Below are 23,979 nucleotides of genomic sequence, written 5' to 3' on the forward strand. Positions count from 1 at the left end.
AACCCCTGCAAGTTTTCCTAGGTAATTAACAAAGGTTCATGGGCCAACCAGCATGGACTCTTTACCCATGTGCATTCTCAAAAGTCAACCATCAGTAAATAGTCATGCCGTTCTTTACTAAAACCGCACCCAAAAGCAGCCTGCAAGAGGTTAAGGACACTGAAGCAGTCCCAATGACTTCTGGATATTTCAGCTTTACTTTACCAATTATCTTCTCCCTCCCGCCCACCGTCCCCTTAAAAAATGGTTCTGTACGGAATAGGAATGAGTAAAGTTGTCAGGTCAAAAGATGGTTCCTTAGGCAAGCAGCCTCACCACTTCTTCAGTAATGAGCCCAAGATTTCCTTCTTGCTTGCCAGCAGCAAGGTCTGGCTTACCATTATGGGAAACAGCTCTTGTCAATTCCCCTAAGACCTATTTTGAGGAAAAACAGGATAGAAATCATCCAGATAAGACAATCTATTATCCTTGATCAAACCCCCAAGAATGTGCTCAGTTCCTTGCAGACACTCAGCGAGTTTGTAACACCAGAAGATAGAAGTTTTACTGCTGTTGTGAAAGACCACGGTAAACACTTTGAGGAGAGAGGCCCCAGGTCAGCTTAGGTGGCCAGTTGTAATATGCTGACATTAAAATCACACCAGAAGAGGTGAGCAAATATTCTCATGAGGGGTTCATTTTACAGAGGACAAAAAACACCTATGAATAAAAGAGCCTTTTTACCAGCACCTTCCAACAGAGTGTCATAATAAAGATATTGTTTATTAATATTTAAGCATTACAGTAGTTAACGGCAGCAACATGGTTACAAGTAAAAACAAAAGTCTTCCGTGTTCAACTTTAGCTAAACAAAAATAAGTTGTCGCTAATTTAAAATAATTCCTTTAACAAGCCCACATTGGCCAAATTTGAGTGGACCACACCAACACAGCTCAGCAAAGAAAAGTGAACTGTATGATTGAATGTTGAAAGCCTGGCCCCATTGAAATCCCTGGCAAAAACTCACTTTGACTTTGATGGGGCCAAGAATCTTCCCTAAAAATTACAAATGAGCGGGTGTTGGATTGGCAGTTGTGATCCAAGTTGTATTCAAACAGATCACACGGACAGCGATCGCAACACTACAGTGTCATTGAGAATCTGTACAGTTGTCCGAATGCCAACTCAGTTTTCTGTTCTCGCTCATTAAACAACATTTCCTACATTTAAAAAAAAATATTTCTGTAAATTTTTAGCAAAAATACATTCTGTCGACATCTCGATTGGAAAAAGCTTTCAAATAATCATAGTCACGGCTCGACAAACTATAGAATCTACTAACCTGTGGCGAGTAGACTTCAGCCGTGCGCCCCGTTTACCAGCGGCGTGTGCATGCGCAATGCGGCTCTTGTGCATGCGCAGTGCGGGGCTGGCAAGCGGCTTTCACTGCCGTTTGTCAAGCCCTGATCATAGTAATAGTACAAGCTAACACCAGTGGTTTGTTTAGCTAACTGCAGAACAAATAGTGCAGGGTGACACATGGCCAAACATGAGAAATCCATATGATGGCCATAATAATTGAAGATACTGAAATGTAAATGATTGAAAATTAATAATATACTAAAGAAGATGTTAGTTGGAATGACTTATCAATATAGCTTTTACAGATTAAACAAAAGCTAAATGTTCACTAGTGCTTTGTTAGTAGTACACAGACACTAGGGCTTATTTGTCACAAAGATTTGAATTCATGCCTACCACTTGTCACAGATTATAACATCATTACAGGCAGACACAATCTAAGAAATAACAAAGTCCAGTATTTATATTATTCAGTCATTACAGTCACGAACATTGGAGACAATCGTCTCTCAAAACTAATTTCAGCTCCTTCGTTCCATGTAAGTTTTAAATCGCATTATTTAGCAAAATTAATGGCAACATTTTTTAATTTTGAAGTTACATTTTTTGTACCGTGTGCTGCTCTTGGAGAGCCTTATGCAAAATCCTTTGAAACAGCTTCTATAAAATTTGGAGCAGACATCAGTATAGTAAACGTACAGATGATGGCAAAGAGTGAAAATGCAACCAGGCATAATCTGTCTATGACAGCAGCTGCAAACTTCCACTCACTACAAATTTCCTCACCCTCATCCTGTTTTCTGAAGCGCATGGCAATGAATTGAACTTCTTCCAGGATTTTGACAATCACAGGGATCGTCTCCATTAAAGCTTTGTTTTGAACAAGCTCTGTATCTTCTGGAGAGGAGCAAGCGACCTTTCCGCACTTCCCCCCTGAGTCACTGTTTTGTGGGCAGCATGGGTTTTCCACGGCATGATAGCTATAGATCACGTTCCCGTTGCTGGATTGGTACCCAGGTAACACATTCATCTCAACGCTACTGATGCTTGACCGGTGCTTGGGATAGCTGTATTTGCAAGAGAGGGGCCTTATGTTCTCCCCGGGCTTTTTCATCCTTAAAAACCAAGCACACCAATTCAGCAGGATAACACGGACCTGAAAAACAGGAGGAAGTGATGAACATTTTAGAAACCTTTAGCTTGTTTGCACTGACTGAACAACACAGCTAGAAATGTTTGTATATCACAAAGGGAGTTTGCTATTTATGCAAATCTCCATTTGGACAGCTGTAAACTATTGTAAAGGAAAACTGTTTCATTATAACCAATTTATATTGGCTTGTAAAGGGGTGTACCCTGGAAAGCCCTGCTCTCCGACCACAGCTAGCCACAGAAAAAAGGCAGAAGAGAAAAGGCAGCAGAGTTGGGTCCTCCAAGCTGCCTAGAGAGGCGGCAGAGCAATATAGCCAATCAGAGTCCAGCAGGCTCATATAAAAGGAGCTGCAGGACCCAGCCAGCTTTGTTGTTGACTAGAGCTGAAGAAAGAAGGATGCTCTTCCTAGCTTGCTGAGGAAGCTGCAACAGCTGCAGCTGAAAAGAGTGGAAGTGTGGGAGACTCCATAGATACGGGGCAAAGGAGAAGCCCTGCTTAAGCAGGGACAGGGCTGTGAAGTTCCTCAGGTCCAGGGACTTGGGAAAGAAAGCCTTGACAAGAAGGGCCAGAGACTGTTATAGGCTGTCCAGGTGAAGGGGCCTGTGAGAATGAACCCTGAGAGAACAGGGCAGAGACTGTTCCAGACTTTTCAGGCAAGCAGCCCAGGGAATGCAGCAACAGAGGCTAGTGATCAAATCGAGCTGCCAGTCATAGGGCCCTTAGTTTGGGGCCCGGAGTTGTGGGCAGGACTGGGTCCTCCCCTCCCCCACAGGCTGAAGTGGCAACACGATTTGCCTGGATCCCAGGAAGGGGGCAAGAGCTTGAAACTGCCAGAGATGGGGCTGAGAAGCAGAGGGCAGTCCCACCGTACCTAGCCAGCAGAAGGTGTTTGTGGAAGGTGAATAGCCACACCTTTACACAGCTCTGTGTAGAGAAAAACACAAATGAACTCTTCTCTGTCGGGCTCTGCCCTGTTACTGCTCCATGCCTTGGTTTGCCCATCTATAAAATGGGAATAAGGATGCCACACTGGCAGCCTGTGAAGCTTATATCTAAGGAGAGCAGTTGTAAGGTAGAAATGTATGTAACCTTAGATTTGAACCTGGGATCTCCAGAGTTCAGCAGAGGAGTCTCTACAGCTTGAGCTATAAAGCCATCTGTTTCCCCAGCTGAGGCTGTAGAGCTCCCTTGTTCTTATCGCTCACTGTAAGTGGTCTATGGGACAGTGAACCACACTAGGTGAGTGGTCCCAGTGCATTATTGGGTAGCTGAATCCTGTGGTGACAGCCATAGTTGAGATTGCCTTTACATTCCTTTAAAAAAGCCATGGGGTGAGGTGTTCCCCCCCCCCCCCACCATTAAAGGGACTCAGGAGCTAGGGAGCTCAATGAAGGCCCCTGGTTGTAGCTGGAGGGTGGCCAGTCCTAATTAAAGATTAGTCCCAGCTGGTGCAGGAGCTGAGTGGTTTGCAGCAGGAAAAGAAGGGTGAGTGGAAAGGCAGCAGAGAGGGAGGGAAGAGCTCAGCAGCAACTCTCTTGGCAGCAGAGGCAAAGCAGGAGGAGCTGGCAGAGAAGATTGTGCAGGGCTGGGCAGAGGGGAGGAGCCCTGCAAGGCAGAAGACTCATGTGGGTCCCTGAGGGAACAAGGAAGAACCAGCTCAACCAGGGAGCGACTGAAGGAGAGAGCAGGAGGTGGGGTGCTGGAGGAGTCCAGCAAGGCAAGACATGCAGGCCTGGGGATGGGACGGGACGGGGCAGGGGGCTCTGATGTGAGGGATGTGGGTGGATGTGAACACAGCGCAGGCCAGGAATTCGACCTCTAGTGGGAAGCCCTGGGAGGTGTAGCTCGTTCTGAGAAGGGGCGATGGAAGGCAGGCAGCAGCTAGATGGAGCGTGCCTTATAGAAGCCTTTTGCTTCAACTACCCCAGACTAACACAGCTACATTTCTATCCTTATAGAAGGGTGTGAGGATTTCTAGGCCGAATGAGAACAGGAGACCCAACAAGGGCTTGGAATCATTATCTGGACTTTGTTATCCTAAAAGGAGTGGGAATAAATTGTGCCCCAGCTGGAAAGCCGCATCAGGAGAAGAGGCTAACCGGCATGAGAGCAGACACCCCTTCAGCCAAGGGATGCGAGTCAGAGAGCTGCTACGCTGCGCCTGATCAGCAGGGGGTACCCAGCGGTGAGTGCACCTTTTCGCTGGCCATTTTTCCGTTGCTTGTTACTTTCTCACACGTCCCCTTTCAAAGTGAAGTGTTCCCAAGCCCGGTCTCTTCCCACGTATGACTTTTTAGGGCAGTTGGAGCAAAAAGTTCCGTCCATTTTGAGAACACAGGAAGGGGAGAAGATGCACTTTCCACACTCCAAAGCAGTTCTTTTGTTTGCAAACGTTCCCGTGTCTCGGTGGTTTTAGAGGAGAAAGTTGAGGGCAGTCCTTTTCCATAGATTACATGACTGTGTCATTCCTGAAAGATTGGAGGGGTCATTAGGATGCTGCAGTAGCAAGCTTGTGAGTCAGAATGCTGAGAGCTGGGGGGAGAGGCAGGAGTATCCGAATATTTTTTCCATTTAAATTTCAATAAATGAACTTAACCGAAAGTCATTTTCAGACCTTTGCAAGGAGCTCAGCCAAACTGCAGAGCGGGCCTTTTAAGAACCGGTCAGTACATTCACAAGGTAAAAGTCTGGGCCTTTTGTCAGCGGGACTGGCTTGAACACAGCTGTGGTTCCCTCAGTGGACAAATGCTTCTTGACAAGGGTTGTTGAGTGCGTTAAGGTGTGAAGGTGCACCGTGTTTTCTCCCTCTCTAGCTGACTTTAGAGCTTTTATCTGAACTCGAGGCAGGCTGGAACTCTGTTAGTTTGTATGGATTGCTGTGAAAGGAGGCAATTAACATTAGGAAAGTAAATTAATTGCTGGATTTATCAAGTAGATAGCTGAGCAAGAGAGACAGAGACAGAGCGAGATTGTATTCATGTTCAAGAATGAATTGACCTTTCCAGGTCAATTCTGTGAGACATCCTTAAAAAATAAGAGGCCATTTGCATGTTTTATTATAGCTGTCCTCAAATGACAGACAAATGCAACTTCACTCTACCTGGATTGACACCTCTATTCTCAGTATGTACATCAGGCTACAATATTTGTTGCCATCGCATGAAATAAGGAGCTGCCTTTGCACCCCCGCTGCTGACCTGATCACCCTGCAGCAACAAGACCCAGTGTCTGACATTCCACCACCCAGCAGTGGGTCCCCACCCCTCGTTTGAAAACCTCTGCTTGAGGGTGCCCGGATGCTGCCTAACTCGGGCTGTGAGTTCCACAGGGTGGCGGAGTGCTGCAGTTAGGGGCGAGGCTCGGTTTTGTGAGTTCTTTTTGTGGCTCTAGTCCAGTGTTTCTTAAACTTTTTAAGACGGAGGAACACCAAACAATTTTTTTTATGGGGAACACCAATGATTTTTTTTGGGGGGGGGGGAAGGTTGTGGGGAAAGTTATTGAGAAAAAATAAAGGTTGCCTGCTCCTTTAAGGACAGCCATTTTGAATTCTGTTCTCCGCGGCACATCTCTGATTGCCTCGTGGCACACCGGTGTGCTGTGGAACACAGTTTAAGAAACACTGCTCTAGTCTGAGGTGGCCTCTCACCAAGAACAGGAATGCCCCTGAGTCCTCCAACCCAGGGTCCCCCCAGCCATCCCGCTGCCCAGTCAGCAGTGCAGGGCCGGCCTGTCACGCAGATCCTCTGATCCAGCGAGTAGGGAACCCTGCCCCATGGGATGAACCCTTGTAGCAGGAGTCATGAATGCCCGCAGCTTCCGGGCTCTTGCGGGTCAGCTCAGTGCCCAGCTTCCCAAGATGCTACACACCCACCAGCCCCCTACTTTTTAGTCAGTCCCATGGCAATAGACCCCACAGCATTACGGGGCCGGGTTCCACACTCGCCTCCGGCCCATGCTTCTGTCTCGCAGTGACAGACAGGAGTTCTCCCGCGGGAGAGGAAGGGAAAGACACGTGCACTGCGGTGGCAGATCGTTCCTGGCTCGGGAAAGCTGGTGACTACTGCAGCTCATTAAGCCACGTGTCTTTCCTGCTGCCCCTGTTCAGCTCCCTAGCCTGCCCCAGGGTGGCCGGCAAACATTTTCTGTGAAGCAAAAGGTGGAAGTGATCCCACGGTTCTGAAATGTGCAGAACCCTCAGTGCAGCGGGGAGGAAGGTGCATGGGCAGTAGGCAATCCAGTGAGATTCGCCTTGCAGGGAACAAGTTCCAGATAAGCAATTTCCTCTGCAGCGAACCCTCTTATTAAATTCACAGTTTTGTGGAGGAAAAAGCCTGCAGGGCTGTCTGTGGAAGGGAAGTACACACAGATAGTACCAGAGATGGAGAGAAAACCGAGCCAGTGTGCCAGGAATCACAATGGCCAACGCGGCTGTATTTGTATGCGGAGAGTTAAACTCCTCCTCGCTCTCCTGGTACTGGCCTCCTGGGTCCCACTGCATCATGCCTGCCTTTCCACTCTCAGCCTAGCCTGGGCCCTGCCACCACATCCCTTTTGACGTGGGTCTCTCTTTTCCCTGGCCTGGCACATGCCCGTTCAAATGAGGGTTCCTGTAGGCTCTACTGCAGTGCAAACATGCATTACAGGCCTCAGTTTGCCAGGCGTTGTACATAAGTAGTGCCTGCCCCCAAAGAGCTTGCAGTCTAAATGGAGAAGAGAAGCAAAGTGACTTGCTCAAGGGCACACAGCAGAGCAGTGGCAGAGCTGGGAGCGGAACCCAGATGTGCTAGTGCTTGATCCACAAGCCAGTCTCTCGCTGGATGAACAGCTGATCCGGGAATCTCTTTGACACTAGCACATTCCTAGCCCCAAGCTGGATGGAAACACGGAGCTTTGGTTTCCCATCTCGCTAGTCAGCAATTGACAAGGGTCACTAGGTAGGGCCCTCGTCACAGCCCGTCCTGCTGTGTCACGGGGTGTGACCGGTGGCTGTATCAGTGCTGCTGGAAAAAGCATAAGTGCAGCTTGCCGTGAGATGGTGAGGCAAGATCAGCCCTGTGGCTATTGGAAGCTGTGGGACCCTGAGCTTTCATGACAGTGAGGGTCAGGGCCGGCCTTACCATGAGGTGAACTGAGGCGGCCGCCTCAGGTGCCAGACTGTGAGGGGCGCCACTAGGACCCAGAGAATTGAGACCTTTCAAAATTTTGGCCCAAGCGCGGGGGCATGGGGACGTCGTTTGAGCTTCCTGCCTCCAGTGCCAAAATGTTGTGGGCCGGCCCTGGTGAGGGTTGTGACCAGCACTGGCTGGGGCTCCGTTGTGCCCAAGTCAACCCAGGGAGAGGCTGTTCCAACGCAGGACTCTGCTGGAAGGAGAACCTCCTTCTGTGACGTCCCACAGCCTCCACTCCGTCCCTCTCTGCCCTCTGGAGAGCTGACTGAGCCACGTCCGGCCACTGGACAAGGAAAGAGTTCTCCGCACTCCCCACAAAGATAATGCCTCAGCGGAGAGGCTGTGTTCACGCACCTCTAGGCTGCTGGATTTGCCACGCGCCACTACTAGATTTTTTCATTGTTTTAAACTAGCATCAACACTCTGGAGTATTTTTTAGAGCCGATGCCGTGGGATACAGGGCGGGCTCTCTCCCTCTCCCTGTCTGTCGTGTATTTCATTGCTAAAGCAAAGCGATACCGGTGGGTGGTGTGACACTTTTCCATCCTCTCACAGTTCTTGCTGCAACATGTCAGAGGATGCTGTAGAATGGACTGTGTGGAAAATTGGCCTGGCAAGAGAGTGGTGGTTGTTTCTGTGCACTCCTGCTTTCCTCTTCCCATTTTCTAATCAGGCAAACTGTGCCTTGGAGCATCTGCCCATGAGAGAGAAACTGGTTGGCTTTGGTGGTTTTACTAGACTGTATGAGGAGAGCCTATTGCTCCTGAAAGAACTAGATACATTCATGGAGTTAAGTCCATTAATGGCTATTAGCCAGGGTAGGTAAGGACTGGTGTTCCTTGGAGATGGATGGCAGGAGAGAGATGGCTTGATCATTACCTGTTCAATTCACTCCCTCTGGAGCACCTGGCACTGGCCACTGTCGGCAGACAGGATACTGGGCTGGATGGACCTTTGGTCTGACCCAGTACGGCCGTTCTTATGTTCTTAAAGGCCCTGGCCTCTCTGAGAGCTGCAAGGGATGAGCAGGCCCCAGTGATGTGAAGGAACACTGACCCCTTAGAAGAGGGAGGGCCGACAGCACCAGGACTTAATCTACTACCAGGGATGCACAAACGAGGGTTGAGGGGCAAGCCACAGGGGTCTAGAGGGAAGCGCTGAGCATGGAGCTGAGGACAATGCCCCCTGCTCGGCAGAGGAGTTGGTGGCTGCTGCCCAGAGGACTCCACCCGCCTGCATGAGCAGTGAGAGGGAATGACACACACGCCCCAGTCACAAGGGCCAATGGGAACATTCATGGACAGCTTCAGATTCTGAACCTCTGCGCTCTTACTTGCTGGCTGAAAGCGGGACCCTGGTGAGCAAACAACTAGAAAACTCATCCGTGGTGGCTATGGAAGGGTTGGGTTTTGTGCTTTGAAAATTGTCAAGTTTTTACGTGCCGGTGGGTACCAGAGCAGTACGGCTCCTGTCATGCCCTTGGGTAGCAAAGGGAGCAGCATGAAGAAGAGCAGTATTTTAATGCTTTCCCATTTGACTTTCCCATATTCTCTGAACAATAAATATGGCAAACTCCAGTGGGAAACCTAATAACCGGGGAGGGGAGAGGTATGTGTCTTTTTAATGGTCTCCCAGATCCTGGGGGCGGGGGGGCGTTTTCTAAGTGGTGCCGCCAGCCATGGCGGTATCACGCCTGCTGTGGTCAGCTGAGCTGTCCAAATAAAGTAAGTCGCAGCTCCACCCGTCCAGTATCAAGGAGAGTCCTTTTCTTTCTTGGTACCGAGTGCGTCCCTGCGGAAGCCACTTACCCATCGAGGCATTTTTCCCGCTTGTGGATCGTGGTGATGAAATTGAAGCACCAGGACGGTGACCACCACGGAGAGACCAACGATGACCATGATACTAGCGAAATATTGAGCTACAATTAAAAAAAAAATAACAAGAAAGAGGGGAGGTTGATTAGGAACTCCCGGAGGAGATCTGCAGTCTGACTGCAGCCCTGTGCCACCCCACGTGGGAGGGAGGTTCAGGAAATGGGGCTCTGAATGCAGGGATCTAATTACATTGGAATGACCCTTATGCAAAGGCCAAGGGGAGGATGCTTCCAGGAGCTCATCAAAACCAAGGAATTTCAGCTTTGGGGCTCTCTGCCCACTGCTGCATGGGTCAGGGTATTGCAAACCAGCTCAGCAACATGTGGGTGCTTTGATATCCCATGCACTACAATGCCTGAACGGGAACTGGGTAGTCATGGATGGGTGCAACTTGCCCCGGGCAGGGGCTTCAAGAGAGTTACAGTTGTTTCATACAGTGGGCAGGATGTGAGCACAAAGCTGAAAAAAGGAGACTTACGCTCTGAATGCAGGGCTTTTGTCTTTTGTACGTGATCAAAGGAATGTGGACCAACAGCCTTCTTAGGTCAAGTCTACGCTAGACCCAGCAGGTTGGCTTAAGGTACGCATCTCCAGCTACATATTCTACCTTAAGCCAAGCATGGCAACATCCCCACAGTGAGAGGCCAACAAGGGAATTTGCTCCTATCAGCTTCCCTTACTCCTTGCAAGAGCAGGACTACTGAATGGCAGTGGGGGCACCCTCTGAGTTTGATTTTGCAGGTCTTAACTAGACTCGCTAAATTGAACTCTAGAAGATTGATCATGGCAGCGTCAATCTCCCATGGAGTGAAGATGTAGCCTTAGTTGCAACATGGCAGCCTTGATGGGCCCAGCGAGACAGGTGGGAGAACTCAATAGAATATTAGTGATATTGGATTTTTAAATGGAGATCTGGTAAAACTAACCTTAAGAGACAACACTGAGGCTAATCAAAGAAAAATCCATTTTTTGCCTACTCCAAATCAAGTTTTGGGATCCCTGAGACAACCACAGCAATTTGAGAAGGCCCAGGTCACATACTACTAAGATGTTCTTCACGCGGCGTGTTGTCAACCTGTGGAACTCCTTGCCAGAGGAGGCTGTGAAGGCTAGGACTATAATAGAGTTTAAAGAGAAGCTGGATAATTTCATGGAGGTTAGGTCCATAAAAGGCTATTAGCCAGGGGATATAATGGTGTCCTTGGCCTCTGTTTGTCAGAGGCTGGAGAGAGATGGCAGGAGACAAATCGCTTGATCATTGTCTTTGGTCCACCCTCTCTGGGGCACCTGGTGCTGGCCACTGTCGGCAGACAGGATACTGGGCTAGATGGACCTTTGGTCTGACCCAGTACGGCCGTTCTTATGTTCATGTCTACAGCTATGGTTAATGTGATTTAACCCAAATATGGTCCTGGGGGAAGTCTTTTAGCAAACTGTGACAGCATTGCACTCATGTAATCATGTGCGTGAAAATGATGTAAAGGGGCATGCAGATGTTGTATAGACCAGTCTCAGAAGAGAGACTATTCCAGCTACAGAGAGCAATCTTGCCAGATACCTAACATGAGGACATTCTACATTACGTAGGGTGAATGGCTCATGTATCTAAGAACGCGAGGCAAGTGGTGAGAAACTTCTCAGGTGGAATGAAGCAAGTCTAATAGACTCATGGATTAAAGGCAATTGCATCCTAATCCCAATGAAATGAGTGGCGATATCTAAACTTCTTCCTTGTAGGACATCAAGGATTAACTAAATAACAGTATCTGGGTGGCAAGATGCAGCAGAAGGAAGGGACTGAAATTTCTCAACCATGGGAACACTTCCTTCAGTGGACAGGTATCTCTAGGCTCTACTACTACCTGAGGTCTTTTGGTCAAAGCATCAGGTGCCTGATTGAGCTCTCGATTTAATGAGACGGTTAAATCGGTTAAGGCAAGGAAGATGCCCACCTTCCTCAAACACCACCAGCCTTCCTTTCTTTGGGCCTCAGTCTCTTGGGTGTAAAATGGGGATCACCAAACATCCTGTCTGTTGAGTGCAGTCTCTGAAATCTGATCTGGGCTGGGGCCTCTGTGTGCTGCCAGGTTCTGAGCTGAGCAGAGAGGGTAGAAGGATCGTAGAGTCCTAGGGCTGAGAGAGACCTCCGGAGTCATCGAGTCCAGCCCCTGCCCAAGGCAGGACCAACCCCAACTAAATCAACCCGGCCAGGGCTTTGTCAAGCCGGGACTTATACACCTCTAGGGATGGAGATTCCACCCCTCCCTAGGGAACCCATCCCAGCACCTCCCCACCCTCCTGGTGGAATCATGTCATGGGCCATTTACTGTAGCAAAGAATACCCTCCATACCAGCCATCTGTGGGGCGTCTGCCTGTGCTAAAGGACAGATAGGGCAGGCCGGGCAGTGCACCAAAGACAAGGACTGTGGGAGTCTGTCTGTGCCCAGTGGAGCTAGCCAAAGAGGGAGGGGAATGCATGCACTGACTCCCGAAATCCTGATTTCCCGCCCCTCACACACTCCCTCTCCCGAGCAGGAGCCGGGAGGAACAGTCCAGATTTTAATAACATCTCAGAGGTGTTGTATTACATACACGCCTCGTGCAGCCTTCCCGCAGCCCTGTACTGCTAGCGAGCCTCCAAGGCCTGTGCTAAACCTCCGGCATAGCCATGTGAGGCACTCACTGCATTGCCAGCCAAATGAATTCTGCAGACAGGCCCACAGAATAATCATGACGGCTAGGGGAATAGCAGCGCCTCTGCACACACAAGGGAGGAGCGGAGAGCCGGACTGGCAACTCGTGGGGGAAAAGCAGAGCACCTCATACAGCTTGGGGGTCAGAGCTAAGGGGAGTCAGAAGAGTAACCCCGGCCAGGGACTGTCAAGGGAAGAAGGGGATTTTCCAGCTCTCCGGGTGCTCAAATCCAGGCTGGGAGGGTGCTGGGTGAACTCGCCTGCTGGATGCAAGGGACTGACTACGATTCAGCGCACCTCCGCAGAGGTAATATTGCAGTACAGAGCAGAGCCCAGTCCTGCCAAGCTGATGCTCTGACTAACCAAATGGGGGAGGGGAAAACATGAAATCGTCATGGCTGAGAAATTTCAGTCCCTTTTTATTTGGCTTCACCTTTCCGGCCAGCGACTGTCACCGTGTTTCGCTCACCCGTGGTGTCCTACACGGAAGAAGCGTAGCTAGCACCATGCATTTCATTTGGGTTACGGTTCAGTCGCCTTCCATCGCGACTCCATTACACTCGCTCAATTTCCCATGCCGAGTTCTCTCTTCTCCTGGGAACTGCGGCCAATGGGAGCAGTGCCTGTGGACAGGACAGTGGGCGGAGCCACCTGACCCCACCTGCACATAGGAGCCCGAGGGGGAGCACGCGGTTACTTCTGAGAACTGCTTGAGTTAAACACACCTGCAGCCTGCCTCCGAGACCTGCTCCCAGGCCCCAACCCCCTGCCCCAGCTCTCGCCCTGATTTCCACCTCCCTCCCCCGAACCCTCCCATCTCAGCCTGGACATAACCCCTCATCTTCAGCTCTAGCCAGAGCCCTCAAAGCCCCCCCCCCCCCCCGGGGCCCCAGCTCTGATTCCCCTCCACCCTCTCAGCCCCTCCGGCCAGCCAAGAACACCCTCCTGTGCTCCAAACCCCTCATCCCCAGCCCCACCCTGGAGCCCTCCCCCCCTCCTGCACCCCAGCCTCCTAAGCCAGCCTGGTGAGAACCAACAAGTGGATGAAGGGGGGCTGGAGTGAGCAGGGGGCGGAGCATGGGCGGGGCTTCAGTGGAGGAGAGGGGAAGGGGCGGAGCCAGGGCATTTGTGTGAGTGCAACATTGGCAAACCCGCTGGCAGCCCCAGTGGCACAAGTGCTGAATGAACCATGAAGAGAGCTTGATTTGTGAAAGCAATTCCAGGGCCCTCCTGGCCCTGCTGCAAAGGTGGGGCCCAGCCCCAGGAGGGTAGGCGGCACAGCTCCAAACCTTGGGGAAGACTCGCTGAAGGGGGCGGGGCCGGAGACGGAGTGTGGGCGGGGCCAGGCTGGCTCTTTGGCAAGGCATTGGCTTCCCTTGCCTCTTATTCCCACTGCCCATGAGAACCTGCTTATGTGGCTGGCTTGCTCTGTGGCCTTTTCACTTCCCTGGGGCTCCTTTTGCACCTGGGGGAATGCTTGGAAACCGTTATAAGTGATATGGAGAGAGTGATTGGCTGCGAAGCGCTGAATTGGTGACTATTTACCGGTCTTCTTATGGTCTCGAAACGCCGGCTGGTTCCGTCGCATCTCTGTGCCTCAAATAGCTGCCTCCCATACACACAAGTGCAGGCAGTCGCTTTCCAGAGGGAGGCACCAGCCTTCCTACGGCTGATTCATTTGTTTGTCTTTTTAGTGCTGGAAGGGGCATAATGAGCAGCATGGTGCCTAGGCAGCTGCTGCAACAGCTGGAGGCAGCAGGCACAAGTCCCTGGGCCTTTAGAAATGCAGCTTGTTCCGAATTGCCAGCAGACACCTATTGAATATAATGGCTGAGGCTGTCACATGGGGAGCAGTAAATAACTGGTAGCAGCCGCCGTTTGATCCTGCATCAGAGCTTTTGTGTGTGAAACGAACGTACACACAACCCAAAAGGGAGACACTGATTTCGAAGAAAGTTTCAGGGGGAAATAGTTTCGCTCTCTTGGAGCGACTCAGACATTTAAAAAGCCGCCTGGTTTCTCTGTACCCTGGATTACTGCATGAGGATAACTCCAAGAATGATTGAGGACTGCTTATTGAGTAGAGATTGTGGAGAGAGGTGGTCCAAAGGATGCTGGGGGGTTGGCTGGGGAAGGGAATCAAGCCAGTAAGATTACAGCTGTTCCCTTCAATTTGGGATTTAGTTCACGTGCAGAAGGATCCAGCAAACTGGGTATCAGTGTGTCTCAGACGGGTGGCTGAAGGTTAGAGGAAGCTGGCAGCTGAAAGCTTCCCTCTGGGGCACCTGGCATTGGCCACTGTCAGCAAACAGCACACTGGGCTAGATGGATCTTTGTTTGCACTTAAGCTACATGTTTTGTGGTGCGACTACCCTTTCTCCTCTCCCTTACGCTTCGGAGGCTGGCCGAAAAGCTCCCGTTGACTGACTGCAGTGGGTGTGGGGTCAGACCCAACATGAAGGAAGCGGCTGGGGGTTTCGATTGATTAGGTTGAGCTGCAGAGGGCCAGTTTCATCCACGTGTTACTGCCAAACGGTTATCAATGAGGAAATAGTGAGTTAGAGGGCACCACCGAATCATATAATGCCAATGTGGCACAGTTTGACCAATGGAGACAGGATCACCAAAAATCGCTTCCTTCTCCCAAAAGATCTGCTGCAACTCACTAATCCTCCTCCTTGTGCAGTGCATAGCCTCAGGGACACCCTCCGCAGATATTCAGGGCGGATGTCTGCTCCCCAATGAGGTGTGCCAGGGCGATGTGTTGGGGGGAGTGCAACGTCACCAGAAAGGTTTTGCATTCTGTCGTAAGGAAGATTTAGCGTGGGCATAAATTCGTACTTGTTCAAGGCGTGAAGGGCCCACTCTGCTCAGCTAGTCCGGCCTCTTGCAAAACACGGGCCATCGGCTTTCACTCAGTGATTATCCCTCATGCCCACCGCTTTGTGTAGCAAATTTGGAGTTTCCTGGCTTTCTCCAAGCCCCCCGCCCAGGCACTGTGCTAGCCAGCTGTATAGGACACAAGAACGGCCAGCCTGGGTCAGACCCAAGGGCCTTCTAGCCCAGTGTCCTGCTGCCAACAGTGGCCAATGACAAGTGCCCCAGGGGGAGTGAACAGAACAGGGATTTCTCCCCTGACGCCTGTTCCCAGCCCCTGACAGAGGCCAGGTTACCCTCCCTGCCCATCCTGGCTAATAGCCATTGCCATGCATTGCATGGATGGCACTGTACAGAAACAAGGACATTGAAGCTAGGCCAAATCACAAGTACAGCCAAGCAGGCTGCCCGAGGCGGGAATGAGCTGTTGCAAGGCCGGACACGCACAGGCCTCAGTGGCTGCCATCTAATCACGCTCCAATGCTCTGGAAGAAGTTTGCGCCCCACAGCTTCTGGGGCCCGCAGGGAGCCCCGGGGCTGCGCATTGCAGCCTTGCCAAGGGAGTTGGCTGAGTTTGGTTCCTTTATGCACCACGGCGCTGAACTGCGTTTCATCCACATCTCTGGGTTGGTCGGGCTTGCGAAGACTTTAAATGTACATCCGTGCCGTTAGTCTCAGCAGTTCCCTAACGTCTCTGTTCCTTAGCTCGGTGCCCCGTGTGAGCACTCAGCCTTTGTTTTTGTCAGTGGCCTTCCGGGCCAGCTTTGAATACCCCGGTGGGGAGCTCTTGTGCTAACAGCAGGCCAGGAGTCCTTCCCAGCATGCGGGAGCAGGCTGCAGGGCCTGCCGGGAGCAGCTAGCACGCTGGCCTGTATGCTCCTTCCCCGGTGAGGTGCAGGCGAGAGGAGTTCTCTGTGCTTCCAGCCGAGGGAGGGTGCAGCTTCTGCTCAGAGCTTCGTCGAGCTAAGACAGTGGCTGTGGCAGGGGAGCCGTGGAGGGGGAGGGAACACTTGGCTGTTCGTTTCTCAATTTACGGCAGGAAAGTCTGAGGCAAGGGAATCTGCCCAAGGTATTCAGAGTGCAGGAGGATGTCGACTTTTGAATAACAGTCGGGGTGCCTTCCCAAATGAATGCTGGGTTCCTTTCCCCCTTGTGTTCCAGGTTCTTTGCTATGCACAACCCCAGTGCCTGCGAGTGGAGGAGTACCACCTCTCAGAGGCGCCCAGGTCCAGTGATTACTGCTTGGGGGCTGGAGCCAGTTCTGTTTTGTATTGAGAGGAACCCTTAGACATTGACTCCGGCCTTACTGGTGTATGGTTACAGCCGGTGCTTTTTTTTGTTTAAAAAAAAAAAAAAAAGCCAGGGTGGGGTCAGCATTGCCCTTTTAAGAGACGTGGCCCCTTTAAGACACGCAGCCCAGCCGACTGTCGGACATTTGCCTACAGAAGAGCCAGTACGCTCCAAACACCACGCTAGTCTATCCCGCACTAGGACAGCGTGTGTCATCGGGAAATCTTGGTCCTTCCAGCATGGCCACTGGGTGGTGAGGGGGCTTCTTGCAGTGGGAGCAAGGGGGCGGGGATGGATATTTAGACTCATCCTCTCTCTCCCTGCTACAAAGCCCATTTCCATTGTGGCTCCCTCAGCAAGGAGGTCCTTGAACAATCTTCCCCTTAGCAGCCTTAGAGTTTGTGCGTGGGGGTTGGGCGTTTTCCGGCAGTTCTGTCATTCTCAAGGCTAGCCGCGCTCCACAGCCTGCCCTGAGCCGTGGCCCTGCCTGGATTTGCCAGCACAGGGTAGCAGGTCAGCAGCGGGGGACAGTAACTGGGAGCCACTAGGAATGTTTTATTTTTCTGCATAGCTGAAGCCAGCCTGCAGGGGCTTCCAGCTCTGGGGCACGGCAGCATCATCTGTGTACAACAGTTCATGGTCGGAAATGGCTCTAACGAACCGCTGAAAGGGACAGCGCACATTTGACCTACATGGCAGCTTTTAAAGGGGCTTCCCTAAACACATTGGACATGCTCTAGTTGCTGGGGAAAATCCTGCAAAATGGGAGGTGCCGGCACCACATCGTTTTATCTTTGAGAAAGTCTCAACGGGCCACATCAGCTCTCAGACCTCGTGCTCCATAAGAGCAGAGAGGACGTACAGAATCCGTTCCTACAGCCGGTGTGGAGGGGGAGAGAAGGGGCCAGTGTCAGGGTGGTGTTCTGGTTTTCTTCCACACACTGGTTTTGTAATGGTGTCTCTACGTCGGGTGGGGAGGTCTGACTTCTTTACTGAAACAGTTATGTCAGTACAACTCACACGCCTGTGGACGCAGTTATATCGGGGTAAAAGTGCTTTATTCTGGTATACCTTGGCCCCTGTTCATCTGTGACTAGCTTCTCTGGTCGGAAGCCCCTTTGGGCTGTGCGTACACTACAGAGCTGTAGGCCAGCGTAGCCCTGAGTACACACACAGGCTACGTCTAGACTGGCATGATTTTCCGGAAATGCTTTTCACGGAAAAGTTTTCCGTTAAAAGCATTTTCAGAAAAGAGCGTCTAGATTGGCACGAGGGGTGGGGTTTTCAGAAGTGCACGGCGCTGGCTAACTCGCTTCCTATTGAAGGCAATGAGGGTTTTACCTCAGGGTTCATGGGTGCTGAGAGAGGCCGAGTCTGAATGCAGCTGAAAATTCCACCTTATCGTGTTCCTTGAAGTTCTGGGAACAACCTAAAGCCCTGGCGTATCCCCTCCCCGAACCCTAAGATGGAGGGTTAACCCGCCAGCTCCGTTATCCGCTGTCTCGCCGTTTCTCAGGCCCTTTTGAACCTACCCCTTTACACTCCAAGCCGGTGTTCTAGATGGGCCCTGCTCCTAGGGCCTGCCCAAATGACTTGTCTCCTGCTCTGCTGAGACCTGTGGCACGGGGCTGAGCCAAAACAGGCTGCCAAGGAAGCAGCAAGATCACAGTTGCCCTGTGGGCAAACGCACCTACCTATCAGAGGGACGGAGTCCGAGGTGGCAGGCATGATCTCCGCCACAAGCAGCATGAACACCGTCAGGGACAGCAGGACAGTGATGCCTAGGAGGGAGAACAAAGGATGAGGTGTGACCTTTGCTGCACTTGAGTGGCCCGGTCCACTAGCATGTTGGCTCTGAAATAAAACCCTCTCCCGTTTGCTAGCTAAGCAAACCCGAGGCTTCATCTCGACGCATCTCCGAGAGAAGAACTTCTGCTGAGCAAGATGGATCCTCTAGTTCATCTTCATCTCCTCCCTGTCCCCCTTCTGCCTGGTTTCCCTATTTGCCTTGCCTGTCAATAATCCACGCTCCTGAGCGCTCTCCTTTCTGCCCCGCAAAGCCTCGTTCCACATTCTCTGTGGCCTTGCAGCCTTGACACTTTCTCTCGGAATGCCTCCACCATTTCCCCTTGCCCTGCCAACTCTAGCTGTCTTTACTCCAGCCTCCTCAAAGCCCAGTTCTCCACCGGGTACGGACCCAGGCCTCCTGGCTGCTCACTTTTCCACCCGGGGGGATACATCCAGCAAGCCCCCGGTCACAAAGTGGTCTCAGAGTTCCACCCGGTCAGTCATGGTCCTAGGATTTATCCTGTTTCATAGACTGATGGATTTTAAGGCCAGAAGAATTAATTCATTAGGAGCCCTGGTCTGAGCTCCTGCAGAACGCAGGCCAGAGACAATCCATGTATTAGCTACAGTACTCTGCTCCCATTAATGTCAATGGGTTTTGATCATGGTTGGTTTTGCTCAGCGTTCTCCACCAACACACTTTTGAAATTCCCCCTTCCCCCTCAGTCGGGATTCTGATCCCTTGCTCATATTGCCGTACGTCCCTCCATGTGTGACCTCAGACCTCATGGGTCTCCTTATGGACTGAGGCACCTCTCATCATGAGCAAAGTGTCACAGGTGGGTCCTTAGAGCTCTGGGACTTAATTCAAATACTTTTTAAACATCCGTTAGACAGACCCAGATGTCACATCCTTTGTTTCCTGGCTTGGTGGCTCAGTCACTTCTTGCCTCGTGTAATCCCTGTTCGTCTCAGGATGCCCTTATTACTTTCAACCTCTCCATGCACCTGCCCTGGCCTACCCCCTTGCAGCATTCCCTGTAAGATGAGTATGTCGGCAGCCACCCAGAAGAGATTCAAGTGCCACCCAGATGATTAACAGAGCGCCCACAGCCAGCAGTGTATGTTTCTACTGGTGGTGCACATCTGCACATGCCTCGGTGCATAAAACAAAATTAATTCAGCACATGGATGGAAAAATGTAGAGGGAACCTTGCCCCTGAGACCTGCTTTCTGTCCTTTTTACTCGTGACTTGGCTATGAACTCCAGGGGTCAGAAGACTCACCGAGCTACCTGTGTAAGTGCTGAGTCATGTGAGTGAAGGGTTTCTCTATCTGGCCCAAAGAAATCTGTCTTGCTATCATGTCTTTGGCTCCCTGCCATGGAAAATCCCTACTAGCCAAGGTTCATAGCAGACTGGCCTTCTTGCCCTCCCTTTTATGCTAAATCTCAGGAAGGAAAATCAATTCCTTGGCTCTTACCCAAAGATATCTTCTCTCCCGAGTCCGCAGGCAACAGGAAAACAAGCAACGCCAAACCGGAGATAAGGACACAGGGGATGAGTAAGTTCAAGCCGTAATAAAGGGTGCGCCTGCGCATGGTGACTGTGTAGGTCACATCTGGATATGGCTCCTTGCAGCACTCGTAGTACCTCTCATTCCTCTTCCCTGGGACACCTGCGCAGAAGGAAATCAGCGGTGGAAAAACGTGCCCTGCTCAGCTGGCCTGATACCCAGCACTGGGGAGCATTCAACTCCGAGTCAGCGCTTCGTGTCTGAGCATGGGGCCCAGTGTTCAAAGGCATTTGGTTCAGACCATTATGAGCACAGGTTTTACTGTGGCCCCTCCACAGAGAGACGTGCCCCATTGAGCTAGAAGCTGTACACATCGTAAGAGACAGCCCCTGCCTCAAAGAGCTTACAATCTAAACGGACAAAAGGTGAGATGGGGAAAGAGAGGCGAAGTGACTTGCCCGGGGTCACACAAAAGGACAGTGGCAGAGTCAAGAATAGAAGCTGAGCACCAGAGTCCGACCACTGGGCCACACTGCCCCTGAGAGCCACTTTCTGATCAGTGGAACAAATTCAGTGGTGTAAACCTCCAGCTGGCCACCTGCCCAAATCCTCTAACTCTAACTTCGCATCCCAACAGCCATCTGTATTTTCGGAGGGTAAAGGGGCTTATTAGAATGACATTTGCACTCTGTGTGCATCCGAAACATTAAAAACAAAGGCGTTTTCTTTGTCATCATTTCCTGACTTCCACTACTTCCATTGGCGGGGTTGCTCCATTCTTCCGGCATGCAGTAGGGAATGAGGCTTATGCCCTAAAGTGCTTGGAGATCAAAGGAGCTATCAAAATATAAACCTATTTCCATGTTTCCCCTATGACTTTGCTAACGGCGCATGTAGTGACTACCGGGTTTGCAAATGTAATAATTTTATACGGAGCTGGCACCTGGGTTTTCCGTTTTTATATAACTCGTTCACGGAAAAACCTCTGGCCGCAGAATTACAGCAGGCTCCTCCTTTGTACGGGCAGCCAGTTTTTCACATGTGAGTTGTCTCCAGCAGGAAAAGCCGAATATTGCAGACAGGCGGTTGGTTTTGCAGTTAATGTCATAACTCATTGACTTTTAGATGTGCCTTTCCCCCAGCTTTGGCAAAACTCAAGCGATCAGCTAAAATGCCATCTGTGCAGTTCTGACAGATGGGGCTATTTTAGGAAGTTTGGTAGCCCTGAGACCAGGCATTCAAATGCCCTCAGACCAAGCATTCAGATATGACTGTGTGAAAGAGTAGAGATGGAAAATTGTGGGTACAATTTATCAAAATTCACCTGGAAAAACAGCTTGGCTAAGGAACCCAATGAAAACTGGCACCTTTGTGTTTTGGAAAGGTGGCAGTTCATTTTAACGTCACCTGATCTGGTGTGTGTGAAACCCAGAGCAACCTGAGGTTTCACGCACAACCTGTAACACATGCGAATGCACCTCACAGAGCTTCTGGTGGCGGTTTGCAAGACATAAGTGTGTCACATAAGGGGAGGCCAGTACAGCCCCTGATCAGAATGAAAAGAGCTAGAATTTCAGAAGGGTGTGTGGGATTTCTCCATTGTTCCCAGTGGGACTGGCTGGCCCATTTTTTAAAAACTGGACTCACAATAAGCATGGAAATATCTCAGCGACTTTTGTGAGGGAGAACTGAAAATTCCAAGGCAGTTTTCAGACACAGCCCTTTTGTGACACTGCAGCTAAGGATGAAAACACAGATAAGCTGACGGGAAGATTGAGAGAGCCTTCACTGGCATTTCTACGTTGACCTCAGAAAGTCAGGCAATTCTAAGAGGGGTAGACATGTTAGAGTGTTACATTAAAAATGAGGAGTCCTGCGGCGCTCTAAAGACGAACAAGTTTATTTCGGCATAAGCTTTCGTGGGCTGCTTTGCCACAGCCTTAGCCTTCCCCAGTGGCCACAGGGAGTTGGGCTGCCGCACCGTAGCCTTAGCCTTTCCCAGTGGCCGTGGGGAGCTGAGTTGCCGCACCATGGCTCCATCCCTCCCCAGAGGCCAGGTATGTAGACAGTTTTGGGAAGGCTATGCCTTCCCTTGCCTGCATTACCAGCCACCCATGGAGGTGACCCCCTATGCCTGTTGACATCAGTAGAATTTCATAGGTTATCAGACCCCACAGCAACATACACACAGGCTCCCTAATGTCGCTCTAGTTAACTCTGCAGGAGAAGGAAGAAAACACTTGAAATGCCGCAGTCCAATTTCGGAGATTTCTACTGCTTCTCAAATAGGTGCTTTCAATCCCTGCACTTCAACTGACCAGATAAGAGTCGTCATTTCCATTTATTCCTGCTTGCCGTCGCGTTTGGACTTGTGCTGATTTCAAGTGAGCTGACTTACCCACTAAATCCCACTCTCCGTTGGATATGTAATTGGAAACATCAGCATCAAGCATCTGCAGATCAAGCAGCCAGCCGTTGTGGGTCCACGAGCCAAACTTCAAATCGCATTTCTGCACGTCGAAAGGAAACCAGCGGACGTCAATGTAACACGTGCTCTTCAAGATGCCTGGGGAGAGACGTGAGAGAGGGAAGCAGACCTCTTGGGTCTCAAGGGCAAGTGCAAAATGAAATGACATTGCATGGGGATCGCGTGAAATTGCCGGGCCTCACTCTACAATTAGATCCAATTCAGCTGAGCAGACTTTGATTAGAATTTCTAAACCAACTGTTCCACTAACAGCACTTGTGAGTCCCTGAGCCAAATTCCTTTCCTTTCTCGGTGACATGCTGGAGAGACCCAGCGGAGGCAGAGTTGTTTCAAAAGAGAGAGGGGCTGAATTCTCTCCTGACCGGGTAGAATTCAGTGGCCACTGTCAGCAGTGTTGACTTCAGTGGAGCTTCAGCTAATACATCAGCAGAGAAACCAGCTCACGAGGTACCCGCAAACATACAAAGACCTGACCTTTTGCCCCTGTGCTTTCTTTGCCTCGCTGCTTCTCCTGGGGCCATATCTCCGGATTGTCCCCCATTCCCAATTCAAGGAGGTTAGGTCCATCAATGGCTATTAGCCAGGATGGGCAGGAGCATCCGTGGCCTCTGTTTGTCAGAAGCTGGGAATGGATGGCAGGAGAGGGATCACTTGAGGATTCCCTGTCCTGTTCCCTCCCTCTAGGGCACCTGGCATTGGCCACTGTCAGCAGACAGGATACTGGGCTGGACGGACCTTTGGTCTCACCCAGTCTGGCCACTCTTATGTTCATATATTTTCTCTAGGGGTGTGTCTACACTGTGTCTGGTGCAAACCTCCTACCCCAAGTGCTGCCGGTGCATTTAAAAATAGCTGAGCGTGGGGCTGGGGGGGAGGAGTCCTACTGACTGCCCGAGTTGCAATGTCACAGCAGTTTGTTTAGCCTTGTAAGGGGATAAACCTTTCGGTCACCGCTGGAGCTCACAAATGTGAAGCACTTGACAATGTCTGGCCTGTATTTCGAGGCCTAAAATAGAAGCTAAATTCTTCTGAAAGCCTGTCCCCCCCAGCGCACAAAGATCTTAAACCCAGATCTGCTTTCAAATGGACACAATTAATTCTCTAAATAGGAAAATTGATTGAAGCTATTAACGTACATTGATTTCAACCAACCCACACAACCGGCCTCCTACCTGGAGGGATGTACTGACAAGCTCCAGAGTAATTCACCAGCACGTTTGTGTGAAACGTGGCGTCGAATCTTTCATCCGCACTAAAATACAACATAAAAAAACCCCACAGGCACTTGAATTCAAAATGCGGTGAATAGTAACATAACCATCATTCATTTGTGAATAGAGGGTGTATGGATTAGGGAAAGGTAGGTGACCTATGTAAAACATCATTAGCTGACCCCTCTAGCTCACTCCCTAACTGAGCTTGGATCTTCTTACACAATCTTTTGCACAGTGAATCTGTGGAACTCCTTGCCAGAGGATGTTGTGAAGACCAGGACTTTAACGGGGTTCAAAAAAGAGCTAGATAAATTCATGGAAGTTAGGTCCATGAATGGCTAGTAGCCAGTATGGGGAGGAATGGTGTTAGAGGCTGGAAATGGATGACAGGAGAGAGATCACTTGATGATTCCCTGTTCTGTTCACTGCCTCTGGGGCACTTAGCATTGGCCACTGTTGGAAGACAGGACACTGGGCTAGATAGACCTTTGGCCTGGGCCCGATATGGCCGTTCTTATGTTCTCATGCAGTTTAGATCAGTTGGATAAAGGAGACATCTCTCTTAATTATCTGGAGC

General features: G+C 50.6%; 1 protein-coding gene across 1 annotated transcript in view; it reads right to left on the bottom strand.

Annotated features, from left to right (window-relative positions):
* Positions 1-778: 778 nt before the first annotated feature.
* LOC102454664 (neuronal acetylcholine receptor subunit alpha-7-like) overlaps positions 779-23,979 on the bottom strand; it is a 62,977-nt gene continuing 39,776 nt past the window's right edge. The window contains exons 5-10 of the mRNA XM_075931319.1: positions 23,361-23,440; positions 22,099-22,266; positions 19,668-19,862; positions 18,092-18,178; positions 9,471-9,580; positions 779-2,497 (exon numbers count right to left, since the gene is read on the bottom strand). Coding sequence (XP_075787434.1) covers positions 1,976-2,497; positions 9,471-9,580; positions 18,092-18,178; positions 19,668-19,862; positions 22,099-22,266; positions 23,361-23,440 — 1,162 coding nt within the window. The 3' untranslated portion in view covers positions 779-1,975. The remainder of the gene's footprint in view (positions 2,498-9,470; positions 9,581-18,091; positions 18,179-19,667; positions 19,863-22,098; positions 22,267-23,360; positions 23,441-23,979) is intronic.

Source organism: Pelodiscus sinensis, chromosome 6 (genome assembly GCF_049634645.1).
Source record: "Pelodiscus sinensis isolate JC-2024 chromosome 6, ASM4963464v1, whole genome shotgun sequence".
NCBI lineage: Eukaryota > Metazoa > Chordata > Testudines > Trionychidae > Pelodiscus > Pelodiscus sinensis.